The following is a 13,606-nucleotide window of genomic DNA, read 5'->3' on the forward strand; positions in this document are numbered from 1 at the left end:
ACCACAACTCTCTATTACTGGTGCCGATTTAACCTGTCTGCTGTTAAGTTATCAATAAAGGCTTCGCTTCGCTGGCCGTTGCAATAAAACAGCATAAAAATAAAAGGCGCAAACTTTATTTTTTTAGCGACGGGTAAACAGTCATGCGGCGCTACATTGTCTGCTGTGACTGCTTCAGTATAAACAAGAGAGGATAAAATTATTTTTCAGATTTTTCTGAGCCACTTGCATCATTAATTTCGCTTTGAATTTGGAGAAGAAACTCATCAAATACATGGACTATTCCTGTAATTTTGCAAAACGCTATAAATGCATAATAAACTTCGAAGCGGCGTTGAATGAAATCATGCTGCATGTCTGAGTTTCAAATAACATTCGATCTCTTCCATAATCGCACGCATGCAACAAGTTCTGAAGATAAATATATTTTATTCCGCGACCACAACTCTCTATTACTGGTGCTGATTAAACCCGTCTGCTGTTAAGTTATCAATAAAGGCTTCGCTTCGCTGGCCGTTGCAATAAAACAGCATAAAAATAAAAGGTGCAAAATTTAATTTTTTAGCGACGGGTAAACAGTCATGCGGCGCTACATTGTCTGCCGTGTCTGCTTCGTATAAATTATTTTCCAGATTTTTCTAAAAAGATTTGTAAACCGTTCAGTTTCATCCAGTTAACAAACGCAAAAAACTTTAAACAGAAGACTTTATGTCTCGTAAAAATCTCTTAAATGCCTTTGCCGAGTAAAAAAGTTACTTGATCAAATATTATTAAATTAGTGCTGGGATAAACCTAATCCCGGTTCATGTTATCCAACAAGTCACGCACGGCGCAGTATGAGTTCGGGAGTGAAACATAATTATTATTTTCGTGCTCTTGGCTCTTTATGCTTGCGGTTCTTAAAAAAAAAAAACTTTTTATATTCTCTTAGGTAAATAAAATCAAATTCTCTCTGATGCCGAATTTTGACGTCTTTATTGAAACAGAGCGAAATATTTTCCAGTATTTAAACCTTTTGCGGAACATTCCCATTTTAATGTTGGAAAAAGCAGCCAACGCGTCAAGAAACATCTTTTATTCGTTACTAAACGTTTTCGAACATTTCCAACGTTTTCACAACGGACTGAATAACATTGTGAATGCGTTGAGAATCATTTTCAATGCGTTGTAAATGCATTATCAACGCGTTGTAAATGCATTATCAAAGCATTGTAAATGCATTGATAATACGTTACAACGCTGTTTTCGTTAAGCCCGGTTTTCCCAAATAGGGTCACAATTATTGTTTATTCCTCAGAATGATAAGGATGTCAAACGTTTGTCATTTTATTCCTGATTTAATTCCATAGTGTTGTATTTTCAGTGTCCTTGCCAATATTGTATATGTATTAAAGTAGTACCTATTGTTTTAGTGATGATGTATGGTGGCTTAGCCAGAGAAACAGGTCACGTCCACAGACCACATCTGTCTAACCGAAACATAACACCTGAGGAGTTAGATGGCCTAGAGGCTGTGTTAAAACTGACAGAAAGAGTGGCTGATCAGGTAGGAAAAAAGACATACATACATGAAATAAATAAAAAATTCATGTACAATGTTAGTATAAACTGAATGAAATCATTCAGCTACTGAAAGCTGCACGTATATACACATGTACTTTCAACCCTGTGAAGCGAATGCATTCAGTCGCTTTTCCACTGCAAGATATATTCACTATAAAAACAATCTATCATAGCGGATTGTCTTTGCACAACTCTCCAGTTTTTTTAATCTTCCCGCTGTTAGAGATTGGTATTAAACAACTGACTTGTTAAAAGGGTGAACTAGATGGTATGATTTTGCTTACAATTATTGCATGCGACATGCTTATGCCATGACTAGAACATAAATTGCGTCATGTAAATCAACCTACTACATCTTTATGACAGATGCGCGGTCGTGTAAGTGGCCCTAAGTCATGTTGTAAGTCTGTCATAAGCATGTTGCATGCAAGAAAGTTGTACAGTGTAAAATTAATTGTTCCTAACAATAGAGATCATGACTGCTCATTGCAACAGAACTGAACATCGCTTTTGCTGCCTCTTACTTTTTATGCTGTAAGTTAGCTTGCTAACATTGCTCTTGCACAGAACCGCATGTGTATGGAAGCATTATCTCCCAGGGGGGTACTCCGGGATCCAAGTGACAGGGATGTGCGAAGGATTTTTTTGGGGTCGAATTTTCGATTCCGGGATTTTTTGGGTAGGAGAATTTGGCAGGTTTTTTTTGGGTGACTTGATTCAAATAGGGGATTTTTTGGGTATTAAAATCAAACTAAAGTGCCTTGGCAATTTAGGGTTAATTTGACTAGGGATTTTTTGGGCGTTTTTTTTTGGTCCAGGGATTTTTTTGGGTAATGTCGGAAGACTTAGGGATTTTTTTGGGTCCTGAGTTTTGCCTCCATTCGATCATCCCCGTCACTTTGATCCCGGAGTACCCCCCCCCCCCCCCTGGGCATTATCTTACCATAATTATTGCTTTTTCACTGTTTTTTTTTCTCTTTAGGATGATAAAGCCCGCCTGGCCATGTGTGAAAGTCAAGCTTGGCTTCCTATAGCATCGTTATTTGGCTTGCTTGGGTGTCCTGTGCCCCTGAGGCTCAAGGCACAGATTCTCTCAACCCTTGCAGCTTTTGCAAAGTCTCCTGAAATTGCCTCCTCTTTGTGGCATACCCTGGAACTATCACAGGTTAGTCTGAAAAGATGGTAAGGTATAAATATTATTACAAATAGTGTGTCAATATCAAGAAACTGTTTTTTTTTTATGTGCATAAACCCTATTTTATAAGGGTTATGAATAAAAATACCAGTCGCCATCTTTTCTGTGTGGTGAATTGAACAAGGGAAAATATACATAACAAATAATTTTTTTCAGAAGATGGCTATCCCACTCCAGGATTGCACTTAAATCTCTCTTGTTTTACTCTTAACAGACCCTACAGACTGTAAACCCAACAGGCCAAGCTATTCAACAGGGAGGGATACAGGTAAAAATAGATGAAGTTTAGTGGGGGGGGGGGGGGAGCAACTTCCCATGCATTCTCTTAATGAAATCTGAGTGATGTTCTCACAACTTGCAATTAGCAATCATCAGGGTGATAGTCAGCCGAGAATACCTCTAAGGCACATGAGCATATCCTCTAATTCTGAACTTGCCAAAACAATTTCAACAGCTTTTGGGAAAATGTACCTGACTTTACCGTATAATTTTGTCAAACCCGATCATGAGTATAAAGACCAAAGAGTAAAAACATGCTTTAAAGGCAGCTAAATACACTGAGGATTGTTGTCGTTTGCATACCTTATATCACAAGTACGAAAGCAAGCGAAAACTGGCACTCCAGTAACACGGTACAATTCGTGTTTATAGATGGAATGGTTGAAATATGCCAATTCCATTTACATTTGCCCCAATTTAAGTATGTCAGCGACCCATCGCAGATGCGCCGGAGAGGAGACAGATTAGAACAGATTGTCGATCGTTGCCAGTTGCCACCGGCGACTATATCGCAGGTGTATCGTCGACATATGAGAACCAGGCTTAACCCTGCAATGGACTAGCATCCCATCCGGATAGGAGTAGAAATACTCCAAGTCGTTTAAGGACGTTCACGCTTATTGTTTATGCGCATCCCTACTACGCACGAAATTCATGTCGCAACACCATGCCACGTCATACATTGAGCGCGCGGAGTAAAACTCTAAGAACATATTGGGCGAGTGCCCGTTCCGCTAGCTTTGCTTGCAATTTGCTCTCTAAATCGTCGGTGACCCCACCTTTTTCTTAACGGATCACTTTTGTTAATTAATATCTACGTTTTGGGAGAAAATGAAAAAAATCTATCGAGTGGAAGTGTGATTTTTTTGTCACACTGACGGTTGATACCATTTTTGAGTGTTCTTTTTGCCCTACGAAGTTTCAAATGTCAAGGAAAGTTTTACAAAAAAGATGGAAAATAGGAATTTTACAAAACAGACGACTTCTACAAAAGTGATAAATCGTTGCCTCCGTTTTTCTTCGATATTTTAAATTATAAATTACGTATTTAGTTCGCTTTCAATAGGTAGTTTTCCCACGCTTTCTTGAAACGAAGTGGTGACCCAATTTTTTGCATTTCTGACAAAAGTAACTCATAAGCTGACTGCAGCAAAAAAATTAAAGAAATCTATCGAGTGGAAAATTTTGGCGCGAACGTCCTTAATACGGCAGAAACCGGGATAAGCTCCAGCCTGATGTGTCACTAGGCTTGAATGCTGACTTTAACATTGCACTATCATCTATCTTCTCTAGGTTGAATTAAATGAGCTTGAAGCTCGCAGTGAGTCATATCCTGAGACGAGAGCATTCCTCAAGCTACTGACTAATCTGACTGAGATTCCCCTCCCAGCCACTCTTGGGGCAGGTTACAGGGTGCCTGGGTTTGAACCTTACCTGGCGTTCTTGAGAGATGAAGTGTTTCTGAAGTTCAATTCAAGAGGATATCAAGATCCTAATGAAAAGGTATTCAATTTTACCTTCTTAGCTGTATAATTGGCAAAACGAGTACCAGTTTAGAGCAGATCATGGTTGTTTAATTCACAAAAAATTCCATTTTGCTTAGGAATTTTTTGTTAAGGAAGAATTTGTATCATTGTTGGTTTCCAAAAGAACTTGCCATTTCAGTTGAACTTCTAAATTTGGCATGGCTGTAAAACCCAAAAGGCCTGGAACTGGTGCTAAAGATGCAAAACGGTTAAGTTAAAGGAGCAGTGGCCCAACCAGTAAAACAGGACTACGTTTTCTGAAGTTCTGTTTCATCTGGACATTTTCCATTGGAATCAGCCAAAAAGTTGGAATATTTTGTAAAAATGGTTAACAACCACTGTTTCGGAGTGGAATTGAAAGAACTCTTGTTGTTTTCCCACTATAATTTGCTTAGCAACATGTGGTATTAGAATAGCTTAAAAAGTATTAATTTGTTTCCTCTCCTGTCTATCCTTATTATTTCAAAGTGCAGATGAGTGTTCACCCTTGTTCTGCTTTTGGCCCACCTGTACTTTTAGTCACTCAGAGGAACTTCTATCAAACCTACACTGACAGCTTTCTCTCTGCAACAGTCAGGATGTTTCATTGCAGCCACATACTGGTCCATACACTCTGCATACATTATACCATAGTCTTTGTATTGATGAAACATGTGTCTGATATTTTTTTTGAGAGCCCACTAATAGAGACACCTGGAGAATAAGGACACTTTTAATTAATGTGCCCTTTTGCTGGGTTCCAGGGAATAATTATCAGACGTCCCACAGTGGCCATTGTAGAGATTTCCAAATGTCCTTTGTTAATGATGTACTTTGTTCTTTTTAACAGTGGAAAGTTGCAAGCTCTGTTTTGGAGATCTTGTTTAAGTTACTAGAGGGTTATACCCCAAAGCCGGAAGATTTTGTCAACCAGTTTGTTGAGATCCAAGGTGGAGAGAGGATTGTAGTACCTAAGCCCCCTGGGTTTAGCCTCATGACGTACATGTTGAATGACACACCCATGTTGAGAATGGTGAGTGGTTTGGGCTTCATTTTAGTTTGATTCAATTGTTGAATTTTTAGTTTTTTGATGTTTTTTTGGTTGGGGGGTTTGCATAGAATACAGTACATGTGTTTTTAAGTGGTTTTGCATTAGAACCTGGCCAGTGCACTAGTTTTAATACACCTTCAAACTCAAGAAGCTGACTTAGAAAGTTTTTCCTTTTGATTTTGGGAAATCAAACAAAACAATGTTAGAGGAAAGTTTGAGCAAAGTTTGAGAACAAGATTTACCGGTTTTCACGACCTGCAGTACTTTATTTTATGACTGACTAAAATGGTCGAAACTGGGAGGGTTTGATACCCACCCCATGGAAAGTAATTGTAAATTCCAAGGGACTAGTGGTCTCAAAAGTGATTTTTTAAAGAAAGGTATGAGGCTAAACTGGAATTTCTGGATGAGTTGGGACAGGAGTTTCAAAACAACAAATCTTCTGTCAAGAGGTATGGATATTTTCTGGAACAACACATTGTGGAACTTACGAGGTTATTTCTTTTTATTGCTTAGTTGCTGAATGTCATAGATGCTGCATCATCTTCACTTGAACATCTCTCTGTCACTTCAGGTATATTTTAAGTCTGTCAATAAGTTATATTTTTATTCCTGACTTGTTATAAAGTATTTACTTGAATGTAATTATCTTGAAGACTGGTGGAAGGTGTGGTGGCCTAATGGTTAGTGCAGTGAATTCTAGATTGAAATGTGAACATGTATGTAGCCGGGGCTACATAATGGTTGGTTAATGTGCAGTGGACCTGTAACCTCAACACTTGAATCATTATAGAGCTTCTGGGACATTAATGTGCAGCTTTATTGACAGGAAAGGTTCAACAGGCTCAAAGCAACAATAATAATTTTATTAAGGGTGAAAGGACATCAAAATTAAAACTCAAAAATTTAATGTGCCTTAGCCTTATAATGGGAAACACACCTTGCCTTGCTTTTAATAAAAAAAACTCAGTTTTTTTCAAAATGAAGCCACATTATATACATTGTGTTATTTAATTTTTGTTCCAGCAGAACACAATCAAAAATATAATTTTGTTGTAATAATATTATATTTTAATTAGCACTTACTTTGAAAAATTTTTCTACATTACATGTGTTAAATTATAAATTATTATTTTAGGTTGATTTACCTGTGCACAAAATGTATAATACTACTTGTTGATAACTGTATTGTCACAAATAACCGACTTGCACATCATTGTACTTCAAGGCCCTTTAAACAATAAAGTATGCATAATAGTTTCTTCATGTACAGTAGTTTGTTGGTATTAAAGTGTGATCCTATTAATTTTGCAAACTGTATAGACGGAAGAGAAGAACTGGAAAAAGCGGCTTTGCTGTGTCTGAGAATGATTGAAATCACCTTGGAAAAGCAAGAGCAGTTTGTGGATGTGCTCCGCAGTGTGCCACAGCAGTCAGCAGTGATGGTTTCTCCTTTAGAAGATTTACTTCTTAGTGTTAATCCACAGTCAAGTGCTCCTGACTACCTACTGAAAATAATGAAGTAAGCACTGATATAAGCATTGAAATTCTCTCATGGATCCCATACATTTCTTATGATTGTAGTTGGGAGAATTTAGTTTTGTTGTACTTAGCATCGTAATTTCAAGTTGCCCAGGCTGGTAGACAGTATTTTCACCATTTTTAATTTAACATAACAGGCAAAAAATTTAAGATCTGTCATGTTTTAATTTGTAACTTATGCTACTTATTGTAGGTTTGTTTCTCATCTTCACACTGGAGCTGAAGTCAGCTTGTCTGTCGTTAAGATCTTGTGCCTCGTCTGTCAATCAACAACTGTTCAGAGACACCTAGTGAATCTGTTAACAGCCAATGAGGTGAGAGAGTGCATGAGAATAAACTAATACTGCATTCACACTGGGCCAAAACATGTCAAGTCTGACCACCAATAAAACATGTTTCTCTTCAAAATGTGTTCACTGTGTGCATTGTGCAAATTATAATACCACTGCAACATGATTGTTTTTTCTGAGCATGACTGAAATTAACTTATGAGGTAATCTAGATGAAGGTCAGATGAGACATGTTAACTGTTGCAGCTGACAGTGAAGGGAAAGCAAGTTCCTGAAGCCTTTGTCAAGTGACAAACAAAACAATATTATTCTGCACTCCATTTCTTGATTTAAGTGTAACAATGACGATTTGATGCTAGTCCTGGAAAAGTGCTAAATGAACAACTCATGGGGACAAATACAAATGTGTTCAGAAAAAAATGTGGTTCTTATAAACATAACTTTTTTACTCTAAAGATATTTCCGTCATCTCGCGCTTTTTTTTTTTTTTTTTTTTTTTTTTTTTTTTTTTTTTTTGTTAACATTTTTGATCAGTCTGTCAAACAGTATTAGAAATCTTGTGTGGTCTGTGTCAAGCATTCTTTTGTTCTCTTGTTTAACAGTCAATCTCTCAGCAAATCCTAATTGGGTTTGTTGACCAGCTGGAAATAAATGAACCTGAGGACCACCATGAAAAAGATGAGCAAGAACTTGGGAGAGGTAAGCATGATTTACATGTTTGAAAACAGAACCATTATCTTTGTTTAATTTGTTAAGTAGACCCAAATGCAGACTTTACCCGCCTATAAGCTTGTAAGACAGTTATACAATTATAGACCCCTAATTCGAACTCAGTTATTTTGAATTCTTTGTTATTTCAAACTAAAACCCATTTCCCTTGGATTTTTCCTTCAGTCATTTACTGTCAGCTACTTCGAACTATTTTTTTTGTTTCCCCTGATGGTTCAAAATACAAGGGTTCAAACATCTTTTTGTGGTGCTAGTTCTTTGTGACCATTTGGGTTTCAAAGTTCCCACTTTACACACACACAGCTGATTTCGAAGAGACAATAAAGAAGTACTAAATGTGTGTGTTTTCATTTAATTTCTCCCTTAGATTTTATAGATGAGAAGTCCTATGGGCTGTCACAGATTCGTAATGCTGTGAGGCAAAATGTGCTGAGATTAGTGTTACATTCACTACAACATCCATCTCCTAACATGGCTCACTTCTTAATGGGTTATGAGCTTAGGAAACTTGTGGCCAAGACCAATCTTCAGGATCCAGGTAATTTAGATACAAAATAGCAAAAAATATAGTTACAAAATTGTCACAGTTTAACCATCTTGGATAGGGGACTGAATAGAGAGGGGGGGCCTAATAAAAAAATTTGAATTTCAGACAAGGGGCTTACTAAAGAGGGGGTCATAAAATGGGGGGTTGAGGTCAACCCCGTCGCTGCGGGCCATTTTCAACCCGCGTGAGGACCAAAAATGAGTTTTGTGCAAATTTGTAAAATACGTTGATCAATATATTTAACATTTTAAACAGGTTTGAGCTACATAAATCAAATTTGAATCAAATGTACATGAAAAACTCACATTAGAACAACAATAAAGACTCATCCTTCCTCGGAAGCATGTGAAAAGTTCAGGGTCTGTGGAAAAGTTCATGTGTTTTTTGTTCTTTGTTTTCAGTCTTCGTCCTTCCCTTGTTTTGGTATGGTCTGAGCTTTTACACTCATCCAAATAATCTTCATTCCTTCGTCGAATTCATCGCCAGAAATATTCTCCTCGATGTCGGAATTGTTCCGCGATCTCTCTGAAGCTTCGTTAGCATTAATTCTGCTCATTGCTTGCCAGTGCCACGCGAAAAAAGAACGAAACAACCATATAATTCACCGAAGAAGCACTTGTCGCAAATCCAAGGTGGTGGATAGCATGTGTTTTTGGGAATGAGCAAGAAGGTTGTAGGCTTTCTAGTCATGTATCTGTCACCAAATGTACAAGTCTTTACCAGGCCCTCATAAGTATTTTTATATGCGGTTAGATTGTTTTTACACTATGCGTTAGTATGCATACAAGTACTTTAACTGAGGACGTACTCAGTACGTCTTCCTAACATATGAGAAAACTGATACAGGACGTACTGAAAATGTCCTTCTAGCAGCGAAGGGGTTAATAGAGCTTTAATGGTATTCATTTCCTGTTTCCTGTTTGGCATGCAACAGGGGTGCTTGGTGCTTCAAAGACTTGTCTTCACGCAGTCCTAGACATACTGAACAGAGGAGTAGATACACATCATGGCCCTGCATGTGTGACAGAAACTCCCAAATTTGCTGAGCTTGCATATCAGCTTATTTACAGTCTTTGTGCCAATAAAGATACTGCAACCCCAACACTGCGTTACCTCAGAACGAGCCATGATTTCTTGTACAGACATCTTAAGCATTTACCTTTCAAGAACCTTGTAAGTATGGACACAGATGAAGGGCAGACACCGATTCCAATGTTGACCATTGTTAGTCAACAGTCGTGGCTTCTAAAAACTGCTGCTATTGAATTGCGAATGACAGCCCAAGGACGACAAAGATCACATGCCCAGAGACTTCTGGGGCTCTTGATGGGTGAGCCATCGGCCCAGGCAGTCTTAGGTATGATGCACCTACCTGAGTTGGTGCCAAGAAGGCTAGAGGATGACTACGGCACAGCTGACACCAGCCATGTTATGTATCCTGACATGGGACAGACACAGACTCGGCGAAAGCTTCTGGGCATCCTTGAGTCAATAGAATTCAGTCAAGATGTGCCTCCGGGCTTGCAGTTGAATTATTTTGATGTGGCAGTCACTGAGAAGGCTATTGCTTCCTGTGAACAGAAATCTGAGGACAGTGGTGTGGTGTTTTGTAATGTGCCTGTCCTTCATAAGCTACTGATGGGTGAGATCAGTGGGGTGCAAGGAACTGCGACAGCTGGACAGAGGAACTTCTTGTTACAGGTTAGTCCTCATGGATTCTCATCATCATCAGTGTGGCATTTATTAAATCATTAATGGATTAAAATATTACAGTAATAATGATATGGTTTTTTTGTTGGGGGATGGTAAGGTGAGCTAAAACATCTATGGGTTTCTATTGCATTTGTTCACAGAGGGGTATTTATTTAAAGCTTGTTTTACTTTGTTATTGGACTCCATTGAGTGAAGTTGTTTTGTGCTTTGAAGGAAGTCAAAGACATTCTTCATAATGTTGTGCTTCGCAACATGGTACGAGAGAGTATGCACATCAAAAAAGAAGCATTTGAGGCTTGGAGACGGGTTATAGAGGTGGCTCTAGCTTCCTGCCCTGCTGATATTTTACCAAAAGACACAAGACAGACTGTTATATCAGAAATACTGCAGGATTTACTATCCAAGGTACAGTGTATTTGGACTACAGTTGAAGTTCTTGTAAGTTCCTGCCTTAGGAATTTGAAAAATTAGTCATAACTTGAGCTGGCCATTTACAAGAATGAGCTCTCATAAGTGAGCACATGCCAAAACAATAGAGGCTGGTCGCTTACCACAGCTTTAAGCAGAAAGCTTCAACCTCTGTCTCAGGGGAACACTTTTCTGCAGCTGGGCAATGTTACAGTAAATGTGGTAAAGTAGTGTGTACATTTATTTAAGGGCGTCTGTGGTAGTTTTATGGCAGAAAAGCTCTATTAATGGAACATATTTCTAAAGCTGACACCTTTTCGACATTTGAGCACAGTAGCAAGGGTACCATCTTGAATTTACTCACTTTGCTTATTATACATATTTTGGAAATGGTAAATAAAACCATGATTTTTGCAATCACCCACCATACTTTGATTCTAAACTTTCCACAAATATCAAATTTACTTGCTTAGATTGCAGATGAGAATGCTCTACCAGAACTTACCTCGCCAGTCTCAGGAGTGATCCTCACTCTCATGGCACATCTACGTCAGTGTACCATTTCCACAGATCCTTCGGCCACACCCATCCCAGTTGTAGATGGTGTGGGAGGCGGCAGGCCTATTCCTCAAGCTGGTGGTTCTCTCCCTTTGGGTCCATCTGTAGCCATCTTAAAGGGTCTTATTGAAACAGTTCTACGGTCTGGAGGAGGACTGCAGAGGGTGAGAGCCAACGTGTATGCTGCTCTGCTGTATTTTATGCAGACTGCACCAGAGTCACAACAAACAAAGGAAAGAGGTGGGCCCTTTATGCAAAACACGGTGGGCACAAAGTGACCCAAAAACGCTCACCTCCATTCATCTTTTTCATTTTTGATTTAAGTTTCAGGATCTTTGCGACAATGTTTTTCAGAAACTGTTGTAAAATGTTCCATATTAATTTAAAAAATTTTGGCACCAACTTTTGACATCATTTTCCCGCCAAAAAAATTTTAAATTTAAAACAAAAAACAATTTTTTTTTAGAATGATAAGTTCTATACTTACCGGTATGCAAAATTTCAGATAGCCAGTATCAGAAACGAAAAAGATGAATGAAGGTGAGCGTTTTTGGGTCACTCTTTGTGCCCACCGTGATATATTAATATAGCATAACTTATGAAACCCTTTGGAATTTGTATACTAAAAGTTGAATTAATTATTAATTTTTATTTGTAATTTTCATATACAGTGGACTCCCAATTTCTTAAACCTTGGGTAACAAAAATTGGCTTGAGAAAATCGTGAGTTCGATAGTCTACTTTGCGGCCATTTTTTGGGCTTGTAATGCAATGCTCCCTCCTCCACCAACGGCACCTTTAGTGGGGAGAAATTGAGTAATGACCAAATAACAACTGCGAAGGAGACCAGGAGTTCGAGAAATCAGGATCATATTGTGGTGTTCAACTGAATGAGGCAAACCCAAGGGAAACAACTTTTTGCACTAACATTTCATACGATGACCACTATTTTCTTAATGATGCAGGCGTAATGGAGAATGTGTTGTCACTATACCCTAGCCAGTCTTGGGACACCAGTATTCTACCTGTGTTGTCCAGTTATGGTGAGCCTTTCATGGATGTGGTCTGTAGAGACTCTTGTGATGGACATGATGTAGGACGGGTCAGTATACTATATTATATCATAAACTTCCATGCCCTTAAAATACCCTCCCCCTTTCCGGGCGGGCTCCTGCCTGCTTTCCCTCCCACCTTCTGCTCCCTGGAAATCAGCTCCCCCAAGAGGGCATAGCCTGGTTCATGTTTTTGAGAAGTTGAGTTACTATAACTGGGAGCTATAAGCAAACCACAGTGACAATGCCAACGAGAACGTCACCAAACAATAGATTTAATGAGCCCAATAAGTCTTGGTTCATTTTTAGCCATCCAATGCAAAATCAATGTGAAATGACGGGTATCATATTTCAAATTCTTACTACCGTAGGTGTTGTCCCTTGAGTCCCTTCTTCTTTTTATTTTTTTTTTTTCCTTCCTTCTAGGGTTTTGAAATTTTTTTCTTTTTAGGGGGGGGGGGCGGGAGAGAAAAAAAAAAAAACTCAAAAAAAAAAAAAAAATCAGTGTCAAAAGACCTCTTGACAGATGCACTTAGTTGATACTTATATTATTTGCCTTTGTTTCAGATGTTGGCATTTTCTCTTCTGGACGCAATAATTGCTGTTGATTGGCAACATCGTTGGTTAAATTATCTCAACCTCAAAGGCTACCTCAAGCACATGGTCGAGGGATTAGCACACGAGGACCACATGTTGCAATCAATGTTAGACCCGTCACCTGAGCCCCTTAAGGTAATGTTTCTTAAAATGTATATATGCCAGTGCAGTTAGATTTTGTATCTAGCAACAAAATCTGTGATCTTAGATGAAGACGTGTTCTCAAGTCCCAATACTCAGAGAAAGGATTTTCTGAGCCCCCCCCCCCCCCCCCCCCCCAAAGGAAGTCAAACCCATGACCTTCCAGATACCGATTGGAAACTATAACAAATAAGCTATGGGAGACTCATGGTGAGTGAAGTCATGAACTAGGTTGCTATGTGTGACACATATCCTGCCATAACTGCAAGGCTCAATATGTCAGAGTGATAAATGTGGATAAGTGGAAGTGGTGACTTGGATCAAGTGAAAATAAAGGAAGAAACATTCTCAAGTCAAATACTCAGAAAAAAAAAAGATTTTCTGAGCCCCCCAACAGGAGTCAAACCCATGACTTTCCAGATACCAGTGGGACGCT

General features: G+C 38.7%; 1 protein-coding gene across 1 annotated transcript in view; it reads left to right on the top strand.

Moving 5' to 3' along the window:
- The window catches only part of LOC144644509 (nuclear pore complex protein Nup205-like), a 29,562-nt gene that overhangs the window by 9,044 nt on the left and 6,912 nt on the right, over positions 1-13,606 (top strand). The window contains exons 10-24 of the mRNA XM_078504005.1: positions 1,413-1,546; positions 2,546-2,728; positions 2,973-3,026; positions 4,331-4,540; positions 5,393-5,575; positions 6,110-6,167; positions 6,917-7,115; positions 7,329-7,449; positions 8,028-8,124; positions 8,522-8,692; positions 9,636-10,402; positions 10,628-10,819; positions 11,296-11,620; positions 12,346-12,482; positions 13,000-13,164. Coding sequence (XP_078360131.1) covers positions 1,413-1,546; positions 2,546-2,728; positions 2,973-3,026; positions 4,331-4,540; positions 5,393-5,575; positions 6,110-6,167; positions 6,917-7,115; positions 7,329-7,449; positions 8,028-8,124; positions 8,522-8,692; positions 9,636-10,402; positions 10,628-10,819; positions 11,296-11,620; positions 12,346-12,482; positions 13,000-13,164 — 2,996 coding nt within the window. The remainder of the gene's footprint in view (positions 1-1,412; positions 1,547-2,545; positions 2,729-2,972; positions 3,027-4,330; positions 4,541-5,392; positions 5,576-6,109; positions 6,168-6,916; positions 7,116-7,328; positions 7,450-8,027; positions 8,125-8,521; positions 8,693-9,635; positions 10,403-10,627; positions 10,820-11,295; positions 11,621-12,345; positions 12,483-12,999; positions 13,165-13,606) is intronic.

The sequence above is a fragment of the Oculina patagonica genome, chromosome 2, assembly GCF_052425735.1.
Source record: "Oculina patagonica isolate OP01 chromosome 2, crgOcupat, whole genome shotgun sequence".
NCBI classification, from domain to species: domain Eukaryota; kingdom Metazoa; phylum Cnidaria; class Anthozoa; order Scleractinia; family Oculinidae; genus Oculina; species Oculina patagonica.